Source organism: Carcharodon carcharias, chromosome 21, assembly GCF_017639515.1.
Source record: "Carcharodon carcharias isolate sCarCar2 chromosome 21, sCarCar2.pri, whole genome shotgun sequence".
NCBI classification, from domain to species: domain Eukaryota; kingdom Metazoa; phylum Chordata; class Chondrichthyes; order Lamniformes; family Lamnidae; genus Carcharodon; species Carcharodon carcharias.
Genome location: NC_054487.1, coordinates 70721626 through 70743518, shown reverse-complemented (window position 1 = coordinate 70743518; position 21893 = coordinate 70721626). Strand labels below are relative to the sequence as shown.

At 43.1% G+C, this 21893-nt stretch overlaps 1 protein-coding gene across 4 annotated transcripts in view; it reads right to left on the bottom strand.

The window, feature by feature from the left end:
* tmem117 (transmembrane protein 117) overlaps positions 1 to 21893 on the bottom strand; it is a 398678-nt gene that overhangs the window by 349176 nt on the left and 27609 nt on the right. Inside the window, exons 1-2 of one of the 4 annotated variants that reach the window (XM_041216476.1) lie at positions 20527 to 20553; positions 10191 to 10499 (exon numbers count right to left, since the gene is read on the bottom strand). In XM_041216476.1, the coding sequence (XP_041072410.1) occupies positions 10191 to 10499; positions 20527 to 20542 (325 nt within the window). In that variant the 5' untranslated portion in view covers positions 20543 to 20553. Of the gene's footprint in view, positions 1 to 10190; positions 10500 to 10572; positions 10727 to 11165; positions 11338 to 20526; positions 20554 to 21893 lie in introns of those variants that run through there. The other 3 variants (XM_041216479.1, XM_041216480.1, XM_041216475.1) reach the window with 3 other exon arrangements.

The following is a 21893-nucleotide window of genomic DNA, read 5'->3' as shown; positions in this document are numbered from 1 at the left end:
AAGGCCTGTTTTACGCTAGGCAGGCCTTAATTGGCCAGGCTGCATGATATTGCGGTCGGGGGCTAATCGCAGGCAGCGACCCTTTTCCCGACCGGTCACGGGCCCACCAATCACGTGCGCCCACCAAGGGTAAAATTCAGGCCCGTGTTTTCTGAGTCTTTTTTTTAATTCTTGAGATGTGGACATCACTGGCAAGGCTAGCCTTTATTGCTGTCACTAAGTACTTGAGAAGGTGGTAGTGATCTACCTTCGTGAAACTCTGCAGTCCATCTGTTGTAGTTAGATCCACAGTGCTGATTAGAATTTTTTGTTGTAGTTTGATACAACTGAGTGGTTTGCTGGGTCTTTTTACAGGGCAGTTATGAATGTTCTGGGTCGAGAGTCATATGAAGGCCAGACCGGGTAACAATAGCACATTTCATTCCAAATGAGTATTAGTGAACCAGGTGAGTTTTTACAAAGATCCTTTAGTTTCATGATCACCATTAACATTTATTTAATTAATTGAATTTAACTTTCCCAGTTGCCAGATTGAGATTTAAATTTATGTCTCCACATCATTAACCCAGACCTCTGGATTACTAGGATTACTAGTTCATAACATAGCCATGATGCTAGCTTTCCAGGGACACACAACCCTCCATTCATCCACACCACCTGAAAGTGCAAAGCACACTCTGATCTGGCTCCCAAGGAACATAAGACTTAGCAGCAGAGTATTCGGCCCTTCAAGCCTGCTCCCCCAAATGATAAAATCATGGCTGATCTGGTTGTGGTCTCCACCCTGCTGTCTGCCTCCCATGTTAAACTCCCTCGTCTATCAAAAATCTAACTCAGCCTTGAACAATTTCAATGACCCAGCCTCTGCTGCTTTCTCGGGAAGAGAATTCCACAGACTGATGACCATCTGAGAGAAAAGTAATTCTCCTCATCTTCGTCTTATAAAGGAGACCTCTTAGTCTTAAACTGTGTCCCCTTATACTAGTCTTCCCCACAAAAGGAAACATCCTCACTATTGCATCCTATCAAGTCCCCTCAGGATCTTATATGTTTCAATAAGATCACTTCTCATTCTTCTAAACTCCACTGTGTATAGGTCCAATCTGTTCAACCTTTCTTCATAAGATAATTGCTTCATCCCAGGAATGGGTCTAATGAACCTTCCCTGAACTGCTTCTTACACAAAAAAATCCTTTTTCAAATTAGACCAAAACTGTACACAGTACTCCAGATGGCGTCTCACCAATGCCCTGTACAGCTGCAGTAAAACTTCCCTACTTTCATATTCCATTCCCTTTGCAATAAAGGCCAACATTGCATTTGCCTTCCTAATTACTTGCTGTACATCCATACTAACTTTTTGTGATTCAAATATCAAGACCATGATCTCTCTGTACCAACGAGTTCCACAATCTCTCTCCATTTAAATAGTATACTGCTTTTCTATTCTTCCTGCTAAAGTGGACAGGTTTGCAATTTCCTATATTATACTCTATCTGCCAACACACTCACTTAACCTATCTATCACCCTTTGCAGACTCTTAACCTCCTCTTGACAACTTACTTTCCTAACTATCTTGATGTCATTGGCAAATTTAGTTACCATACATTTGGTTCCTTCATCCAAGTCATTGATGTAGATTATAAATAGCTGAGACCCAGAACTGATTCCTGTGGTGCTCCATTAGTTACAGCTTAAAAACCGGAAAAAGATCCATTTATCCCTACTTTCGGCTTTCTGTTAGCTAATTAAACCTTTTTCCATGCTAGTATCTTACCCCTACATCATGAGTCCTTATTTTGTGTAGTAACCTTTGTTGTGGCACTTTAACAAATGCCTTTTGGAAATCCAAGTATATCTCATCTACAGGTTTCCCTTTATCCAACTTGCTTGTTACTTCCTCAAAGAGCTCTAATAAATTAATTAAACATGATTTTCCTTTCATAAAACCATGTTGATTTGACCTGATTGTATTATGATTTTCTAAATACGTTTCTATGACTTCCTTACTAATGGATTCTAGCAATTTCTCTATGATAGATGTTAGGCTAACTGGCCTATAGTTTTCTGCTTTCTGTATCCTTCCTTTCTTGAATAAAGGTGTTACGTTTGCTATTTTCCAATCCTTCCAGAATCTAAGGAATTTTGGAAGATTATAACCAATGCATCCATTATCTCTGGAGCCACTTCTTTTAAGACTCTAAGATGGAGTCCGTCAGGTTCTGGGGTCTTATCAGCCTTTAGGTCTAATAGTTTTCCAGTGCCTCCCCGTTATGGTGATTGTTTTAAGTTCCTCCTTTCCATTCACCTCTTTCAAGTATTGTTGAGAAGTTTTCCAAGTCTTCTACAGAGAAGACAGACACAAAATACTTGTTCAATGCCTCTGCCATTTCCTCATTTTCCATCATCAATTCCTCAGACTCACTCTCTGGGGGGCCAACACTAGCTTTGGTTAATCTTTTCCTATTTAAAAGATCCTATTCTATCAAGACATTGACTCAGCCCAGTACCAGCTATTGTTCATTAGTCTTATTACCAGCCCGCCTGGTTACTCAGGTATTCTGGTTCTGGGAAATGGGTTTTTCTTCAGAAACTACGCACACTACAGGGGCCATCTGGGGATTTGTGGAGTTGGATCATGCACACTGCAACCACAGTGTAATTTCTACATATATTAAACTCCCCCTGTGAGTCTGCTCTTCCTACTGGTTGGAAACAGAAGATTGATAGCCCACCCACCAATCCCACTGTACCCACAGACCCACCCACTTTATTGACTGGCCACAGGACAGCCCGGGGTCATGTGGCTCCTGATTTGAACCCATGAGGCTGTTAATAGTATAGCATTCATTTTGAAGATGAGTTTCATGAGCCAGGGTATCTTAGTGGGTCATTATTTTCCCAGGGACACAGTACTTCATCGAGGCACTGTACACGGAAGACAGGGACGAGTGATCACCCTAGCTTATTTTCAGTAATGATGCATTCCTAATCTCTAATGTTATGCACCAATGGAGCATATTGAAATCCTGATTCACTTAGCCCTAGCTTCAAACCACAAAACTTATACATTACTGATTAATAGGTTGGGGAACAAGCCATTAAGTGAAGTTAGGAGAACAGAGGGTGATTATACTACTCTGAGGTTTCACTGTCAATCATTCTCGAATGTCAAATCAAGTTATACTGTTTCACTTTCAACCCATCATGGGCAATTTCATTGCTATAAAGGAAAACAAAGTTGCAGCTGGGGCAGGTTAAGTGATTAAGCCTCAATGGCATTCCCTACCTTGCTCAAGATGAAAAAACTCACACCCCTTTGTGGTAGTCCAACTTGTGACTTGACTAAGAACTAATAAAATTCACCAGCCAAGGCATGCCACAAAAGTTTGTAAGCTTCTAGCTGTTGGATGACAAAGATTATCCATTTCTGCAATACTCACCCCAACAGATGTAACTTAAGCGAAGTGCAGAAATGAACTATGTCCAGGAGACCCTTGTGCACAGCCCCACTGGTTGTCAAGTATCTAAGTCAGGCCAGTGACAACTCATAGGGGAATCACAGGGCAGTTCCGCAAACATGAGAAAATTCCAGGGGAGCCTCTTAAAGACACACAATTGTCAGAAGGGGCTTCCCCATGAGTTTCCTTGTTATTAAATTTTCCATCGTCATTCCAACACCACTCAACTGCTGGAACCAGCAAGGAAATTCAGGGTTATTATTTCAAAGCAACCCGACAGAAACAAGGAACAAAATCAAGTTGGTTCAAGGCACTTGTTCTGGTCACTGTGTAGCTACTTTAAAAACTATGAAGAGTTGCTCAAATTTATTACATTCATTTGGAAGTGAATATCCAAGGTAGCTAATAAAACATTGCTCCATTGACAGTTAATTGTTGAGATTCTTTCAACCCTGCCAAATGATTGGTACAACTTATGGTCTTTCATGCTTGAGAGAGTTTATTATGAGAATTGTCATTGGTGTGACATCCCAGTCTCATTGTACTCTACCCTTTATCATTAATAACTTTACAGCATGTATTTGCATCATGGATTGGTCCTCAGCATGTTGCATCGCTCTAAAATGTTCCATCTGCACCATGTGTCACAAGACACAAAAGGAAAACAATTTATTTCATCCCAAGGTCATTGTACAGTCTTTGGGGTGACAGAAGTGTGTGCTAGATACTGTAATGGACCAGATAGACCACAATTGCCCTGTCCCATCTTGTACATTCAAATGTATGGGGCAAATGTGATAAAAGATATTTTGCTGAGTTTTCCAATTATTCTCTAAAAATAATATAATAGTAGTAATATGAAGCTACATTAAAATGTGTTAGGAGTCAATAATACATGCTAAGATATTCAATTTTAAAAGTCTTCTGGTTAATTTTGTGTGAGATGGATGCATTCTAAACTCAAGACTATATTGGATACACATCTCCAGAGCCAGGTATTATATACTAGAGCTAAATGAGATTCAGGCCAAAGGCTACAAAGTGCTGACAATCATTATAAGGTAGTCAACTGGACTGAAATCAAGTCGGCATGGGTCCTATTTTCAAGAAAGGTGGCAAACACACCCATGGCGCAACATTAGACTTACATCAGTACTACAAAAGCAAAATAATGCAGATGATGGAAATCTGAAAAACAGAAAATACTCAACAGGTTCAACAGCGTGTGTGGAGAGAGAAGAGTTAACAGCTCTGGCTGATGACTGTTCAACTGGAAGAAGTTTGAGATTTAACAGTTTAGAAACAACTAGGAAAGTCAGCAGAAACAGCAGAAGTGGTAGGAAAGAGCCAATGGGAAAGGTCTGTGACAGGGTGGATAGCAGGACTGATTAAATGGCAAAGGGAATGATGGTGTAAGGCAAAAGGGAATAATAATGGGACAAACACCAAATAAAAGGTGGGTTCCGACGTTTAGGCACTTTGCATTGTTCAGCCTCAAAATTGAGCTCAATAACTTCAGATCATAACCACATCTCAAATTTTCTCAAACAGCTGGTCCTGGTAATGGTTCTGCTATTGTCATTTAAATCTGCAATTTTCTTTCTTTATTTCCATGACCACCCCCTTTTGCATTGCGCCATCATCCCTTTTGTCATTTACTCAACCCTGCCTTCTAATCTATTAAAGACATTCCCTTTTGTTCCGGTCTCCCATCCCCTCACCCCTCCTGTTCCTGAGCTCTGTACTTGAAAATCACTTATTTCTTCCAGTTCTGTTGAGGGACCATTGACCTTAATCTTAGCTCTGTTTCTCTATCCAAGCAAGCTGTTTGGCATGCTGAGTATTTCCAGACTAACATCAGTGACTGGCAAGGTAGTGGAGTTGATAACTAGGAACAAAGAAGAGGAGCAGCTATATAGATTTGATTGAAGTATGCAAGATCCTGGACGGCCTTGACAAGGTGGACGTCAAAAGGATGTTTCCTCTTGTGGGTGAGTCCAGAACTAGGGAACACTGTTTTAAAATTAGGGGCTACCTTGCTAGGACAGAAATTAGGAGATTTTCTTTTCTCTCAGAGTGACTGTGCAACTTTGGAATTCTCTGCCTCAAAAGGTGATGGAGGCAGGGTCACTGAATCTTTTTAAGGCAGAGATAGATAGATTCTTGTTAGGCAAGGGAATCAAAGGTGATTGGGGGTTAGATGGAATGTGGAAATCGAAACACAAGAAGATCAGCCATGATCCTATTGAATGATGGAGCAGACTCAGGGAGCCAAATGGTCCACTCCTGTTCCTATTTCTTATGTTCTTATGTGACCTAGAAAATGTGATGTTGGACAGACAGATTTCCAAAAACATGGACAAAGGCCCTGATTTTCATGGAGACAGCCTGACTCCAGAGCCATTTAAAAATAGTTTACAGGACCCAATCCTGGGACTCCCAGCACTGGCCATTTTCACAGGTGCAGTATAATGGTGCAGGCAGCAAGCCCACATCCTGCACTCCCAAATCCATTGTAGGGGGTGTAGGCATCCCATAGCTCCCCACAAGTTTTGTGGAATAAAGCCAGCTTCTCCATTACTCATTCATGGCCCCTCAGGAGAGTCATAAACCTTAGTCTGGATTTGGGACCCTTTTGAAAGGTAAGTTCAAAAGATCTTACCCATGCCTCCCATGCCCATTTCATGTCCTCCTTGTATCCAGTCTGTCTAGCCCTGTTAGAATTTTATACATTTCAATCCAATCCCCTCTCATTCTTCTAAACTCTTGTGAATACAGGCCCAGTCGAACCAATCTCTCCTCATACGACAGTCCTGCCATCCCCAGTATCAGGCTAGTGAACCTTCGCTGGACTCCTTCTATGGTAAGTATATCCTTTCTTAGGTAGGGAGATGAAAGCTGCACGCAATACTCCAGTTGTGGTCTCACCAAGGCCCTGTATAACTGTAGTAAGACATCCCTACTTCTGAGCTCAAATCCTCTTGCAATGAAGGCCAACATACCATAATGCCATTGAATTTGAAGGGGCGATGGTTAGGTTCTCTCTTATTGGAGATAGTCATTGCCTGGCACTTGTGTGGTGCAAATGTTACTTGCCATTTGTCAGCCCAAGCCTGGATATTGGTGTCCAGGTCTTGTTGCATTTGGACATGGGTTGCTTCAGTATCTAAGGAGTCACAAATGATCCTGAACATTGTGCAATCATCAGTGAACATCCCCACTTCTGACCTTATGAAGGCCTAGGACATTACCCTGAAGAATTCCTGCAGTGATGTCCTGGAATTGAGATGATTGACCTCCAGCAACCACAACGATCTTCCTTTGTACTAGGTAAGGCTCCAACCAGTGGAGATATTTCCCCCAATCCCCATTGACTCCAGTTTTGCTAGGACTCCTTGATGCCACACTCAGTCAAATGCAGCCTTGATGTCAAGGGCAGTCACTCTCACCTCACCTCTGGAGTTCAGCTCTTTTGTCCATGTTTGAACCAAGGCTGTAATGAGGTCAGGAGCTGAGGGGGCCCCTGTGGAAGCCAAACTGTGCGTTAGTAATCAGGTTATTGCTAAGCAAGTGCCACTCAATAACACTGTTGATGATGCCTTCCATCACTTTGCTGATGATTAAGAGTAAACTGATAGCACAGTAAGTGGCCGGGTTGGATTTGTCCGGCTTTTTGTATACCGGACATACCTGGGCAATATTCGACATTGCCAGGTAGATGCCAGTGCTGTAGCTGTATTCGAACAGCTTGGCTAGGGGCACGGCAAGTTCTGGAGCACATGTCTTTAGTACTATTGCCGGAATGTTGTCAGGGCACATAGCCTTTGCACTATCCAGTGCCTTCATCCGTTTCTTGATATCACATGGAGTAAATTGAATTGACTGAAGACTGGCATCTTGGAGGAGGCCAAGATGGATCATCTACTCGTGACTGGGGAGGGAAATCCCGCCATGCGAAAAATCCTGTCCATAGTTAATGCATGGTCTCAAACTAGGTACAGAGAAGCGGAAAGATGGCCAGGAATGATAGTAGTCCTAACATTTTGCATATCCAGCCATTGCAGTACATGAACTAACAAAAGGAAATAGAATGGTGAGCTATATAGTCAAATCTACTGCACACAAATATGAGGCCACAGCACTGAAGCTGGTCAGGCACATTTTCAATATTGTGCTCAGTTCTAGTCAGCTAGGCACAGGGAAAACATATAGGCCAGGATTTTCTGGTCATCGGGCAGGCCCAGGAGCGGTTGGGAAGCTGACCACCACCTGCGATCGAGCCCCGAACACAATTTCACACCGGCTGGCCAATTAATGGGCAGCTAGCATGAATCGTGCGCTGCAGCGCTCAGTGTTGCCAGGATGGTGGGGGGGAGGATGAGCGTGGAAGTTCACAAATGCTCACAGGTTCACGCAGTAAAAGCTCCCTGATGCAGCTCTGTGCCTCATGGCTGAAGATGTTTAACAGTAAAATTAAAGATACATAAAATAATGAAAACATTTCCCCTCATCGTGAGCAGGGATATGTTAAATATGAGTGTTAAAAGGTTTTTTTTTTAAATCACTGATCAAAACCCCATCCCACCCATGGATGAGGTTTCACCAAAAATGCAAAGGCCGCCAACTGAACTGGTTGGATGGGCAGTGAAAGATTCTCGTCAATTAATTGAATAAGGGCCTTAATAGGCTGCTTAATTGTTGGCTGGCGCACAGGCGACTCCTGCCCACGCCTGCCGACTGAAATATCGTGCGAGTGCGCAATGACATCAGGGTACTCGCCCCGACGTCATCACGCGCCATTTTATACTCGTTCAGGTCAGACGCGCACCCACCCGGCGAGAGAAAAATTCTGCCCCTAAATTCTGCAGTTACTACAGAGACAAACCATGAGATTATCTCTAGTGTCAGAGGAAAGGTCAGAAAAACTTGGACCCTGGTCTTGAAAGGAGCAAAATGTGAGCAGGCCTTAAAAGATATACAAAATAATTGGTTAGTTTTGAAGTTAAACAATGCTTGCAGAACAAGGGCATCAGCACAAACTGTGTGAAGACGTGCTTCCCGATGTTAGTGCTAAACTTGACTTTTACAAATAAATGATACCTGGGAGTTGGAGATAGCTGATGGAGCAGATTTTAGGGGGTGGGCAGAAGTCCCACTGAGCCAGAATTTTACTCCAAAACAAGGAATCCTAGCCCGTGTTTTCAGAAGTGAACAATCCCCCACCAGTTTAATTTGCATAATTCACAAGAGGCAGAACAGTTTATCATTTCTACGAAACAGCTTTCTAAAAGGACAGACACAGGCGGCACCATGAATGATACCCAGCTGCAATGTCTATATTGCTTCCATATCATCCCTTCTATATTATTCAGCTAACAAATTATAACCCTGTCATTTTTTTCCTATGACTGACATTGAAATTCATGATTCCAACTGCACCCAGTTAGACACTTTTCCCTCCAATTTTGAAATGTTTCCCTGTACACAAATAAACATTTGAGTCACAGCGGGTAATTCATTACCCCTTCCAGTTGTACATACACCAAGTCATGAAAAGGGACTATGCACATTGCAGCACTGAGACTGCTATTTTCCTGCAATAGCTACAAGATAACCAGTCTACACATTGTTTGTTGACATTAAACTAAATGTATACATCCACTGGTCTACTCAGAAATGTGATGGAAGAAATAGAAAGCTTCAGAACAAGTTGGACTTTATTTTTGAAGTTATCATAGTAAACTGTTGAGAGTTTAACTTTCTGGGTACCTGCTATATAGCTCAATGATAGCCTCACAACTTTTTCTTTCAAATGATTAATGTCAGCATGGACTGAGCATCCGCTCCAATAAATTAAACCAATATTATGTGATTCTGGTAAAAGAAGGGCAGTGCCTCTTGCCATAGCAATGGAATGAGTCTGGCAAAAGTTCAGTTAAAATACAAACATTTACATCGAAAATGAAGCACAAAATCCAAATAACGTTTCCATTATTGGTCTGGGTTTTTCTTTTTTACTGTGCCTTTTTGTATTCACAGACGTTAAAAAAACCCTACCAAGAATATTCTCCGAGGATCCTGAACAATCCAGGAATCCTGTAACTTAATTGAAGTTTGAACAAGGTTTTGGCCTATAAATTGGCCTGAAAGAAACTCTTTAATCTTCTTTCAAGCTGCCTTTTGAAAGGTGAAAACATAGAAGGGTAAACTTTGTGAAAAGAAATCTGTCGGATTCTGCTGTTAGTTTTCATTCTACTGTGAATTAAGTTATCAACCAGCTAGGCAAGAAGCAGACCGGTGAAAAAGGATGAATATGAGCACCAACAGAAAGGACCGAAGAAAATCTGCAATCTCATCAACACAAAGTTGTATCAGGGGGTTGGTGGACTGCCAGGGCAGGGAGGTTTCCTGTTGCTGGTAGTGCTTCTTCTGGTGCAGGTACAACATCTGATCCAACAATTGAGAAGGTTGATTAAAGAACACAGCATGTAAGTTGGTCATTTGGGTGTTTTACTCGGGGTGGCTAATAAATGCACTTTCTCCGTCCCATAAACTAATTTGATACCCAAGGAACAGACTTTGGTTAAGTGCCAACATTCCAGATGATGCAATTGAATAGCAATACAAAAAAATACTTGTTGGTTTTGATTAATAAATCCAATGACCAGAAAAAAAATAATGAAATGGCTTCCTTAGCAACTGTTCAAGGTGATTCAGTTGTGACTTACCAAACATCCGCTGATGGAAGAGGAATTTTCCTGCAATAAGGCCAGTAATAATACCTAGCAACCACAGTAGCACTTTTAAGAAACTCCATCCTCCTCCAGGATACTTATTTGCTATGAAAGAGAAGCAGTTTCCAACAACAGCAACATTGGCGGGAGTCTGACTGTGAGAAATAGGATCTTCAGCAAAAATAAGGAAATTGAAGAAAGTCACCAAGTAGGCCACAACCAGTCGACTCCATGGATGTTGGAAATAATAACGAAAGGCTTTAACCATCCTCATACACATGGGCCGTCCCTTCAACTTGCAGTCTGTATGAAAGAGAGATTAATTAATTAGTGATTCAGTAATATGTAGATGTAAATAAAATGATTAGATGTTTACCTGCTGCGCTGCTCAGTAAAGTTGCATCACCACGCTAAAGTTTCATAATGAACACTCTTCTAGATGCCCAAATGAGGGAAATTCTAAATATTAATTGCTTTTTCTCTGGTTTGGCAATTGTTTTGACGAGAAATAATGGCTTTCAATAAAATGCGTGTTCTATGGCAATTAAGGTGCAAAGTATGGCCAAAGAAGGAAAGACTGCCATTAAAAACTTCATTTGTTTCCTGAAAAGCATTAAGAAACTGAAAGACAACTCTTACTGGCCACAAGAGCAACCAATTGCCGTGCGTTATTGCACAAAATTTCCCTTGGGTGGGAAATTCTGGTCATTTCCATCTCATCAAAGGGCTCGGCAAAGTAAACGCCCACGTTCCACATAGTTTAAATAACAGGCAGCACAATGATGCATTCTTTTTAAAAAAAGATCAGAATCCTGCCTTTTATTTAAATTGCATTCACTGTCTAAACAATCCACATACCAGAATGTGACTGCCAAAATATCTGCCTCAGCATTTACGGTAAATGATAATTGTATATTTAAAATCACACACCTACAATGACGTAGGATGCATGCCAGGTTTAATACTAACCTTGCTGTCTACTCTTTTCTCAAGTTACAGCCCATCCTTTCCAGGAGTAAGTTTCTGGGCTGCTAGTGGTCTCCTCATGCTGTTATATGCTCAGATTAAAATTATGCTCTAAAGCAAAAAGCATAGCCTGCAACATGTGACCTGAGGCAGGAGTTTATGACTGCTTCCCTTTATCATTGGGAGGCTGTCATAAACAATGCCAGACGCTGCCTCATCAGCATGAGTAGGATGGAGTCTCAGAAAACATATCTACCCAAACAGTGAAATCAGAAAGCAGCTGAGCCAGTTTGACCAACCTCATAATAATTACAAAGGCAAAGCATGCCCAACAATGCGTTAAACCCACAAATGGAATGCAAGCTTTTAAAACAGTATCAAAGTTAAAATGGAAAGCAATTTTATAGTAGTTAATAAGTTAAACAGTGTTACCAGGAGAAGGCATTTTGGTCTCAAGTTATTCTGGAAAGAGCTGTTTACTCTCACTAAACACTGCGCACAATTTCAAAAATAAGTAGGGGTGGTTATTTGATATATCTTTATGTGGTGTAAATATAGCTGCTGTCCTGCACTTCCGCTGAACTCAAACACAACAGATTAAATACATGTAAAATAACTTATTTACTGCTCTCATATTACTAAACAAATCGAGTATTTCAAAAGTAACATTTTCACAAAGCTATTCAATTTGCGATTTAAAAAAATTAGGAATCTGCCCACAATTCCTCCCTGGCACAATGAAATGAAGCTCATATTACCTTATCATCTTACATTGGCTGTACTTCCATCCAGGAGGTTATACTTATACCAATTACACAGACTCTAATTTCAAAGTTTACGCTCAGTGTCTTACACTTTCCGTAAGCGGCCACTGAGGATTTCTTTTAAATGAAATGTATTGATGTCACATGAAAACACCTCGCGGGCTGCACTTCACCCAGGACTTCGAGGTTTGTTTGCCCACCTTGCTTCAGCCAGTATTCACAGTCATCAGCACCAGGCTCCACAGACAGCACCACATAACTTTTAGGGGAGCTCACAGATAGGTCTCTACCTATCAGATCAGCCATGTGTGGATGGTTTTTCAATGGCTGCAGGGAAAGGTCTTGATTGGAGAAGGGGGAGAAGTGGCCTCAGGCAAGGGAAGAGGCTGCAGGACAAGAGCTGTGTTGGGGAAGGGGGGTATCCCACCGTGTGTGTGGGGGCACATGTTGATCTGTGTAAGTGGCCTCAAGATGGTGAGGGCTGAGGAGGCAGTCTCCAGAGCAAATGAGGCCAGACGGACATGTGAGGGTATGTGTGTGTGAAAATGGATGGTAATGTCTCTTGAGCTGGCAGTGAGTGAGATGCCAGTGAATATGTGATGGGTTTGAGTGTGTGAGTTTAGAGCGATAAGATGGTTGCCATACCCTGGCTGCACTGTTGAGATCATTCTTCCTCTATCTGCATTGGCACTGACCACCGCCTGCCATGTTGGATTGATGATGCCGCTGCCCATCCTGCAACCAGAGCAGAGTAGAGGATATTACAGTGGGCCTCCATGGCATCCAAATGGCATTCCAGTGACATGTCATTAAACCTGGGGACTGCAGTCTTTTTGCCTTTCGTGGACATCTTCGATGCAGTAGTCGAGGCCTGGGATGTGTGTACGCGGCTGGACTTTAAACATGGCGCCCAGCGTGATGAAGCAGCGAGGTGATGGCATGGCGGGCAAATGAGATCCCGCACGCAATGAAAACGACGTGTTTCCCAAGAATGCATAAGTAATGTAGCGGGTTTGGGATGATACAGCACAAAAACCCACCATCGTGGCTGGCGGGTAGAATGATGTTTTACCCGCCTGCTACCGCACTTAGCGCAAATCTGAGATGATTCAGCCCATAATCGCCATATGTGGAGACTCCATCCTCCCAATGATAAATGAAAGTTGTTATAAGTTCCTGTTTGCCTGGGTTACTGGATCAATTAGTAAATGCACAGCCTGTTGCATTCTGAACCCGACAAATTACACTGTAATATTAAATTATAAATTAATTCGAATTCCCCAATGTAAAGAATAATAATTAAAAACAGCAAACCTATGATGCAATTAATTTTAACCATCACATAGAAATAACATAAAGCACTGAAACAAGTGTATGATAATGCCCAGTATCTATATCAGTTAATATAATTACTGAATCACATTTTACCTTCTCCTTTGGTTGGATAATAGCAACCATTTAAACTTGAGGAAGCAGCAAGTGGTGAATAAAGGAGGGGGTAAAGTAGAGGTAAAACTGAAGAACATGGCTGACGTTTATTGAGCATTGATTAACTATGTCATTCTTACCGTTGCTGCTTTGGAGAACATTTCTTGTGCAAAATGGGTGGGGTATTGATTTACACACAGTAATTCATCGTTTATGAACATGTGGGGACTTTTCAGAGAGATGTGGGAAGGCACTAAGCCTTTAAGTGCAAGTTCCTTTTTTCCCATCACTTGAGCAAACAACAGAAAAACCACCAATCATTTGACTCAGCAACAACAAAAGAAAATCAGTAAATGAAATGAGGAGGCACCACTAGGCCATTCAATTCTAAAATTACTATGAAATTTCTAAGTGTTACTGATAAATAGATTGTAGAATGCTCTAACTTTAACATGTAAAGGGAAGTTTAATGACAAAAAGTGTGAACGCTATCCCATTACTTAAAAATGGTTAGACGGCAAGCAGCTGAACTGGATCAAGAATGTCTGAGGTTCAGTCCTTGTTCTGTGCTGATTTGGTTCACGCCTGGAGCAGCAATCGGCATTCTGCAATTGACTTCATTGCCCTTAGGTCAGGAAAGAGGTACAAAAACAGCAAGATGCCCTAATCCAGTAACATCTGCTGACAGTATATGTGTGTGCATGAACAAGCTTCTTCAAAATATCATATCATGAACTGATGCAAAACATAGACACACTTAAACAGTGTAAAAGCCTTAAACTCTTGATTATCTTCTGCACAGATGGTTTGGATTGTTCTATGGATTAAGATATTGAAATGGTTTGGGTCCAACTGAGTTAACATGCTTAAACTACATCAGCATGCCAGCAACTTCTCTCAAGCTGTCTGCTACATATATTCATTAATATGCATCACAATTAAGCATTGAGGGTTTAGTGGACCATTGATGGTTTGCTATTATTCATGTATCTAATCGGTTTTAATTCAATATCTGCTGCAATAATTAGTTTTCTATTTCTAACCTCTTCGCAATAATTGTGTTTGTTTGAAAATTGTGATATGCAATTATCAGGGGTTTTTTTGAGTGGGGTGTGTGTGGGAGGAGAGGAGAGGAACGGTATCAGTGACACCCTGACAACCTAATAACACGTGTTGAAGCACTCACTTACAGCTCAGATGACCATGGGTTTCAGCCACATCCTCAAATCAACTTGTCATTGTTTTGAGATGAATTTAAGCCCTGGCTACAAGATTATAGGGAGGGGGATAGGTAACAACCATCTTATTTGATACAGCTTGTCACTAATCACAGGCTAGCACTGAAAGAAGCAATTAAAAAGTCTATGGCCAGATTTTTCCGCTCCAAATGACTCCGGGCGTCATGGCAGCCGTGAGTGGACGATATGGTGAGAAGGCCAAAAATCGGTTTCGTACCATCGTAAAACCAGTTTTGCGAACGTCTGCTCCACCCATCAATAGCTGGCCGCGTTTTCCGTCATCTAACTTCAAGAAATTAATTTTAATGTATTTGCATCTCTTAATTGTGCTCTACTCACCGGAATCACACCTCCCCCCCCCCCACCTCAAATTTACCTCCTGCATCAGCATGACTTCAGAGCGGCGTGATTTACAACCGCCATTAAAAGGTGTGCACCTGGCATCCTGAACTTTGAGGAGATTTTGGAGGTGAGCGCACACAACCTTGCACAGCACTTGCAAGGATCACCCATAAGACATCAAGGAAGAGGCACCACACACTTGGTGGGGGCACAGGTAAGTCGCTTTTTCACGGCTGTCCTTCAGTGCGGTGCCAGGTCCAGGGTTCCAATGTGGGTGGGGTATGGGGGTTGGTGTGTGGGGAGTGGGGGGGGGGGGGGGTTGGGGGTGCGGACTGGTGGTGGTGCAAGGCAGCACAGACTGATGGAAGTACACAAGCACATGCTGGGGTGGGGGAGGGGGGCAGTGACGGATGGTGAGAGAAGCAGCCTTGGAAAAGCTTGTCAAAAGTGAGCATTCTTCCACAGACTGTTCAGCAGCAGTTCCATTGACAGGTTTGGAGTTGGGCCTCTGAAGCATTTCTGCCCACTCAAGCAACACAAAAGCATGAACGTGCCACCAAATGCCCCATAACTTTTCACCCCTCAGGTGCAGACTGCAAATTAATATGCATTTTAGGGGTCTGCAGAGCAATTAGACAACTGGGTAAGTTGTACAATCCCTTCGTGAAAGGCGGCCATGGCACAGTCAGTGGTGGAGGTGCTCACAGCCCCTTGCAATGTCTTTAAGGTTTGGACCAGTATACATTATGGTTCAAGCTGACAGCGCAGCCTTGCAGTGCAGGTTAGGAGAAAGTCTGTGCCTGATTTGAGAGCACAGCATGCAGTCCAGTGGCCAAAGTTGCCACCAATCGGTCAAGTGGAATGGGGTGGAGGTGGGTGGGTGGGATTTCGGATAGTCATGAAGCGCACTACACACTGGTCATCCAAATGTTGGCCTGCACTCTCTGGCATGCGTAAAGGGGCCTTCAGACTTAACCAAGAGAGGTTCTCAGGACACATATGCCAACCCATGTGTCTCTCTCTTTGATCCTGCAGAAGGAGAACATCAGGATCCTAGAGCCTGGTGATCTAGCACTATGGCCATAAGACGTAGGAGCAGAAGTAGGCCATTCGGCCCATCGAGACTACTCTGCCAGTCTTGAGATCATGGCTGATCTGATAATCCTCTACTTTCCTGCCTTTTCCCCATAACCCTTGATTCCCTCACTGATTAAAAATCAGCCTTGAATATACTTAAGGACCCAGCCTCTACAGCCCTCTACAGAAAAGAATTCCACAGATTGACTACCCTCTGAGAGAAGAAATTCCTCCTCATCTCTGTTTTAAATGGGTATCCCCTTACTCTGAGATTATGCCCTCTAGTCCTAGACTCTCCCACAAGGGGAAACAACCTCTCAGCATCTCCCCTGTCAAGCCCCCTAAGATATTTCAATAAGGTCACCTCTCATTCTTCTAAACTCCAAAGAGTACAGGCCCAACCTACTCAACCTCCTCTCAAAAGAAAATCCCTCCATACTCCGGATTAACCTAGTGAAGTTTCTCTGGACTGCCTCCGATGCCAGTATATCTTTCCTTAGCTAAGGGAAACAAAATTGGAAGAGAGAGGCCAAAATGAACATAGGCCACTTAGAGAATGAGACTGGGGAAATAATAATGGGGAACCAGCAGCAGAGAAGTTGAATATTATTTAAATGGAGAAAGACTGCAGAAGGCTGCAGCACAGAGGGATTTAGGAGTCCTTGAGAATGAAGAACTCCTATCATAGGTGTGGTCTAACTAGTGCCTTGTATAATTTTAGCAAGACTTCCTTATTTATATATTCCATTCCCTTTGAAATAAAGGCCAACATTCCATTTGCCTTCCCTATTACCTATTCAACTTGTATGTTAGCTTTTTGGCATTCATTCTCAAGAAGTCCTAAATCCCTCTGTGCTGCAGCCTTATGCAGTCTTTCTCCAGTTAAATAATATTCAACTCCTTTGCCATTTCCTGGTTCCCCTTTATTATTTCCCCAGCCTCATTCTCTAAGCGGCCCATGTTCGCTTTGGTCTCTCTCTTCCTTTTTATACATTTAAAGAAGCTCTTCCTGTCCGTTTTTATATTACTTGCTAGTTTACCCTCAAAGTTTATTTTCTCCCTCTTTTTTTTTGGTCATTTTTTGTTGGTTTTTAAAACTTTCCCAATCCTCTGGCTTACCAATAATCTTTGCTACATTGTACGTTTTTCTTTCAAATTGATACTGTCCTTAGCTTCCTTGATTAACCATGGTTGGTTTATCCCCTTCTTTGAATCTTTCTTCCTCACTGGGATATATCTTTGTTGACAGTCATGAACTATTTTCTTAAACATCTGCCATTGTTCATCAACTGTCTTTTCTGCTAAACTGATTTCCCAGTCCACTCCAGCCAACTCTGCTCTCGTTGCATTGTAATTACCCTTATTCAAGTTTAGCACAGTTGTTTCCAACCCAAATCTCTCACTCTCAAACTGAATGCTAAATTCTACCATATTATGGTCACTGTTTCCTAGGGGATCCTTTACTCTGAGATCATTTATTAAACCTGCCTCATTACACATTACCAGATCCAAAATAGCCTGATCCATGGTTGGATTCACAACATATTGTTCTATGAAACTGTCCCAAAAACATGAATTCTTGCTCATGTCTACCTCTGTCAATTTGATTTTCCCAATCTACATGAAGATTAAAATCACCCATGATTAATGTACTGTATTTTTTATATGCCCTCATTATCTCCTGATTATTCTCTGTCTTACAGCATAGCTACTGTCAGGGGGCCTATAGACTACTCCCGCCAGTGTCTTCTTCCCCTTGTTATTTCTTACCTCTACCCGTATGGATTCTACATCTACAAGATCCTTTCTTGCTATTGTACTTATTCCATCTTGTATTAACAAAGCTACCCTATCACCCTTTCCTTCCTACCTATCCTTTTGAAAAGTCACATACCCCTGAATATTTTGTTCCCAGCTTTGATCTCCTTGTAACCACATCTCCATAATGACTATAAGATCATACCCATTAACCTCTATTTGTGCAATTAATTAATTTATTTGTTCTGAATACTACATGCATTTAAGTAAAAGGCCTGCACACACAGCTGAAGATCCACTGTGAACCATCACTCATAGGTGCCTGGCTAGAACCAGGGTCTATAGATGGTGCTTGTCATTCCTGCAGATGACTGAGAACCAGTGTCACTAAAGACTGTGCATGTCTGGGGAACAGCTGCAGGATTTGGCGCCACAGAGACATGGAGGGAACCCACTACCAGTGACTGTGAAAGTGACGGGGGCGCTCAATTTTCACGCCAATGGCTTCTTCCAGGGCTCCACAGGTGATCTGTGCAGGATCTCGCAAGCCTCCATCCACAAGTGTATCCAGGAGCTCAAGAATGCAAAGTTGAAGAAGGCACACGACTTTGTGCATTTTGACCAGGGTCAGGCAAGACAGGAAGCAAGAGCACTGGGATTTACGGCGATCTCTGGTTTTCTACAGCCGCAGGGTGCCATCAACTGCACTCACATGGCAATTAGATCTCCATGGCAACAAGCAGTCAACTACATCAACTGCAAGGGCTTCTACTCACTGAATGTTCAGCTGGTTTGCAACCACCACAAATGCATCCTAAAGGTCTGCACACAATTCCCAGGGAGCATCCATGACTCCTACATCCTCAGCAAGTCTCAGATCCCTGACATCTTCCAGGGTCCACAGTGGCTGAAGTGTTGGCTCCTCAGGGACAAGGGCTACCCACAGAGGACCACCGTGCGGTGGCCTCAGAATGCAACAGATAAATGGTATAACAAAGCTCATGGTGCAACCTGGACTTTGGTGGAGCAAACAGTAAGCATATTGGAATTAAGGTTCCAATGCCTTGACAGGTCTGCTGGAGCCCTGCAATACAGTCCCCAGAGGGTGTCGCGCATGTATCTTGTTACGTGCTATACAACCCGGCACTGCAATGGGGAGAGGATCTGACTGAGGAGGAGATGGAAGGGCTGCATATCTCTACCGATGAGGAGGACGTCAAAGGGGATGAGGTCCTCGAAAGCGAGGATGCCAGCGATGAGGTCATCACACTGGCCAGGCAAGGCAGGTGCACTCAGGAGGCCCTCATAGCCGCAAGATTCATGGAGGATGATGACACGATGCAGCGAGGACAGTACTGACATCCTCACCTTGCATCTGTGAACATTTGACTTCTGTGTGACTGATGGCAGCACACATACCCTCAGTGCTCAGGCTCATGTCATGGAGATGTAGCGGAGGCCCTAATAGTCTCAATATTCCAGTAGGATGATGACGACATGCAGTGAGGACACTCCATAGATCTTCACATACCTTCTGTGAATGTCTGGTTCCTGTCTGGCTGAGGGCAGTTTGCTTGTGCTCTTTGATCAGAATTATATCATGGAGACACAGCCGTGAAAATATAAATGTACCTGATCTTTTGGCAGCCTTCATCATCTGTCCCCTTCAGGACCACAGCATCAGCGGACACAGATGCTGAAGAAATGGGGGGCCAGCCCCACCTCAAATGTGCTGACAGCACACAGAGAGAATGAGGGAACTCTGTGACACCTGCCCACAACATTCTGGCAGCAATGACCAGCACCACTGAGGTGCAGGCTTCAGTAATGTGTCCACTGAGTGTGAAGCCAGACCATCACTTTGCGCTGAAGGTTACACACTGCACAGGGAAGAGGCCCTGGATTGAGACACCTGCCTTTGTCTTGTGCAAGAACCAAGGTTTTCACATCTAAATGACACGAACACTGCTCATCATAACAAGGACCCATAGACAAGGAGACATTCTTAGGAATTAATTACTATAGTGAACGTTATGTGCAAGGGCTTAATGCCTGTGCTCATGTGGTGCAACTACATCTTCTTAACTTTCCTAACCCTGCTGCTACGTCTTAGTGCTCCCCGGACATCCACAGTGGAGGTGGAGGCAGCCTGCTGACTGCTAAGCCCTGTTGCTGTGCTGACTTTGGCGGGCGGCCTCTGGAGGGCCAAGATCTGGAGAGCCCCGGTCTGGTTTGGGTTTCCTGCTGTGAGCCAGCTGTTACCTCCTCAGCCTGTGGAGCTGGAGATGATGAGGTCACAGGAAAAGGGGATTTGGATAAGCCAGATATTCCCAATGTCACCTGGGTGGATGGCCCTGGGTAAAGAGTATCCAAATGAACCCACAAAGTTTAGACCTGCTCTTACCAGGTCTAATCTGCACACTTAGGGTTGCACACTCCAAGGCTACCAAAATCCTATTTCAATGGAAGTAGTTGATGGTTTAAGTGGCTATGTGCGAATGTGTAAAACACGCTGTACCCCCATTCCTGCCCCAGCAAAAATGGGAAGTGATGTGTTTGGGGGTGGGGCTTACGATTTTCAGGCAGTATTTTTACCACGACAGAGAGGCTCTCTGTTGTGGCCAAAGTATGGGCCGAGTCAGAAGGAACAAGTTACAGGGATAGGAGACAATCCATAAGTCATTTGTGGCTGAGTTTCCATGTGAGCCACGAGCACAGCATCATCAGCATAGAGAAGTTCTCTGAAATAGCCCTCACTTTGTTTGCTGTCCATGCTCCTGACCTTTGCCTTCCCTGCAGGTATAGAAAGAGTTTACCTGCATACTATGTCAGACCACAAGCTCTTCAATCTATCCAGACAGAAAGTGAAGAGAAAAAAAAATTACAGCATGTCTTGGTCAGAGAACTGTTCAACGCTCTGAACTTTCAGGTATTTTTCATACACCACGTGGGTTGCCACGGTTCAAGAAAGCAGCACACCACCACCTTCTCAAGGGCAATTAGGGGTGGGCAATAAACGCTGGCCTAGCCAGCGATGCCCACGTCCCTTGAATGAATAAAAAAAAGTTAAAACTCACTTCCTGTTCATATTTCCCATATTAAAATCATTGGGGGGGTATTTTCTGGTCCCGCCCACCATGGGATCGGAAACTCCCGCCCAAAGTTAACGGACTATTTGCTGGTCCGTCAAATTTTCCGTCCCACGCGCGGTGGGCGGGACCAGAACATCATGGTAAATGTTTTCCCTCAATGCATAAATCTTGGGGTCAATCTCCCTGAGCACTACATATCTGTAATGACTCAACGGAGCAACCAGGTTTCAACAAGAAAGAGCTAAACTTTATTACAGAGATTTTCAGGTGCTACACGCTCAGCCAGGACTCTCATCAGGAAGCTCCACTCCCCGGATTGCCTGTGCTTAAGTCTCACTGGTCAGAGCCTTAACAGAACATCATGTGACCCCTGACTGATAACAGGAGAGTCTATACCCTCAGTTACCACATTTCCTCCTCCTTTAGTTTTTTACAATTTCTAGTAACAGGGAAACATTTGAACAGCTAACAACATATACACATATGCAATTTCAGGTGATTACATGTCAAGTCTCTGAGGTGCTCCCCTTATACAGCTGGAGCGGCGTAGCTCTGTTTCTTGAGGTTCCTCAACAGGATTGACAGGTTCTGGAATTGCAGCATGAGACACATCCTCGAAACATGGTGGTTCAGGGTTTGGCAACTCTACAGAGACAATGGGCATGTTTATTCTATTCAATCAGTCACCTCAGTTCGACGTTAATCACAGGTTGTTTGATGGAATGTCTCTCTGGCACGAATATGATCTACGCACTTACGGATGATTCTATCTCCCACATGTACTTGAAAAGATAATGGACCAGACTCTGAGACAATGGTTCCAGGAGCCCAATAGGGTCCACTCCGAAATTTTGCACAAGTACTGTGTCATCTACAGTGAATTTGCGAGCTTTGCTGTGTATGTCATGGTTCAATTTTTGATTACCTTCTCCCCTAAATTTGGAAACACTAAGTGTGACTGTGTATGTAGGCAGCGTTTCGTCAATAATTCATACGGTGTTGAACCCGCAGTGGAATGTTGTGTTGTACAAT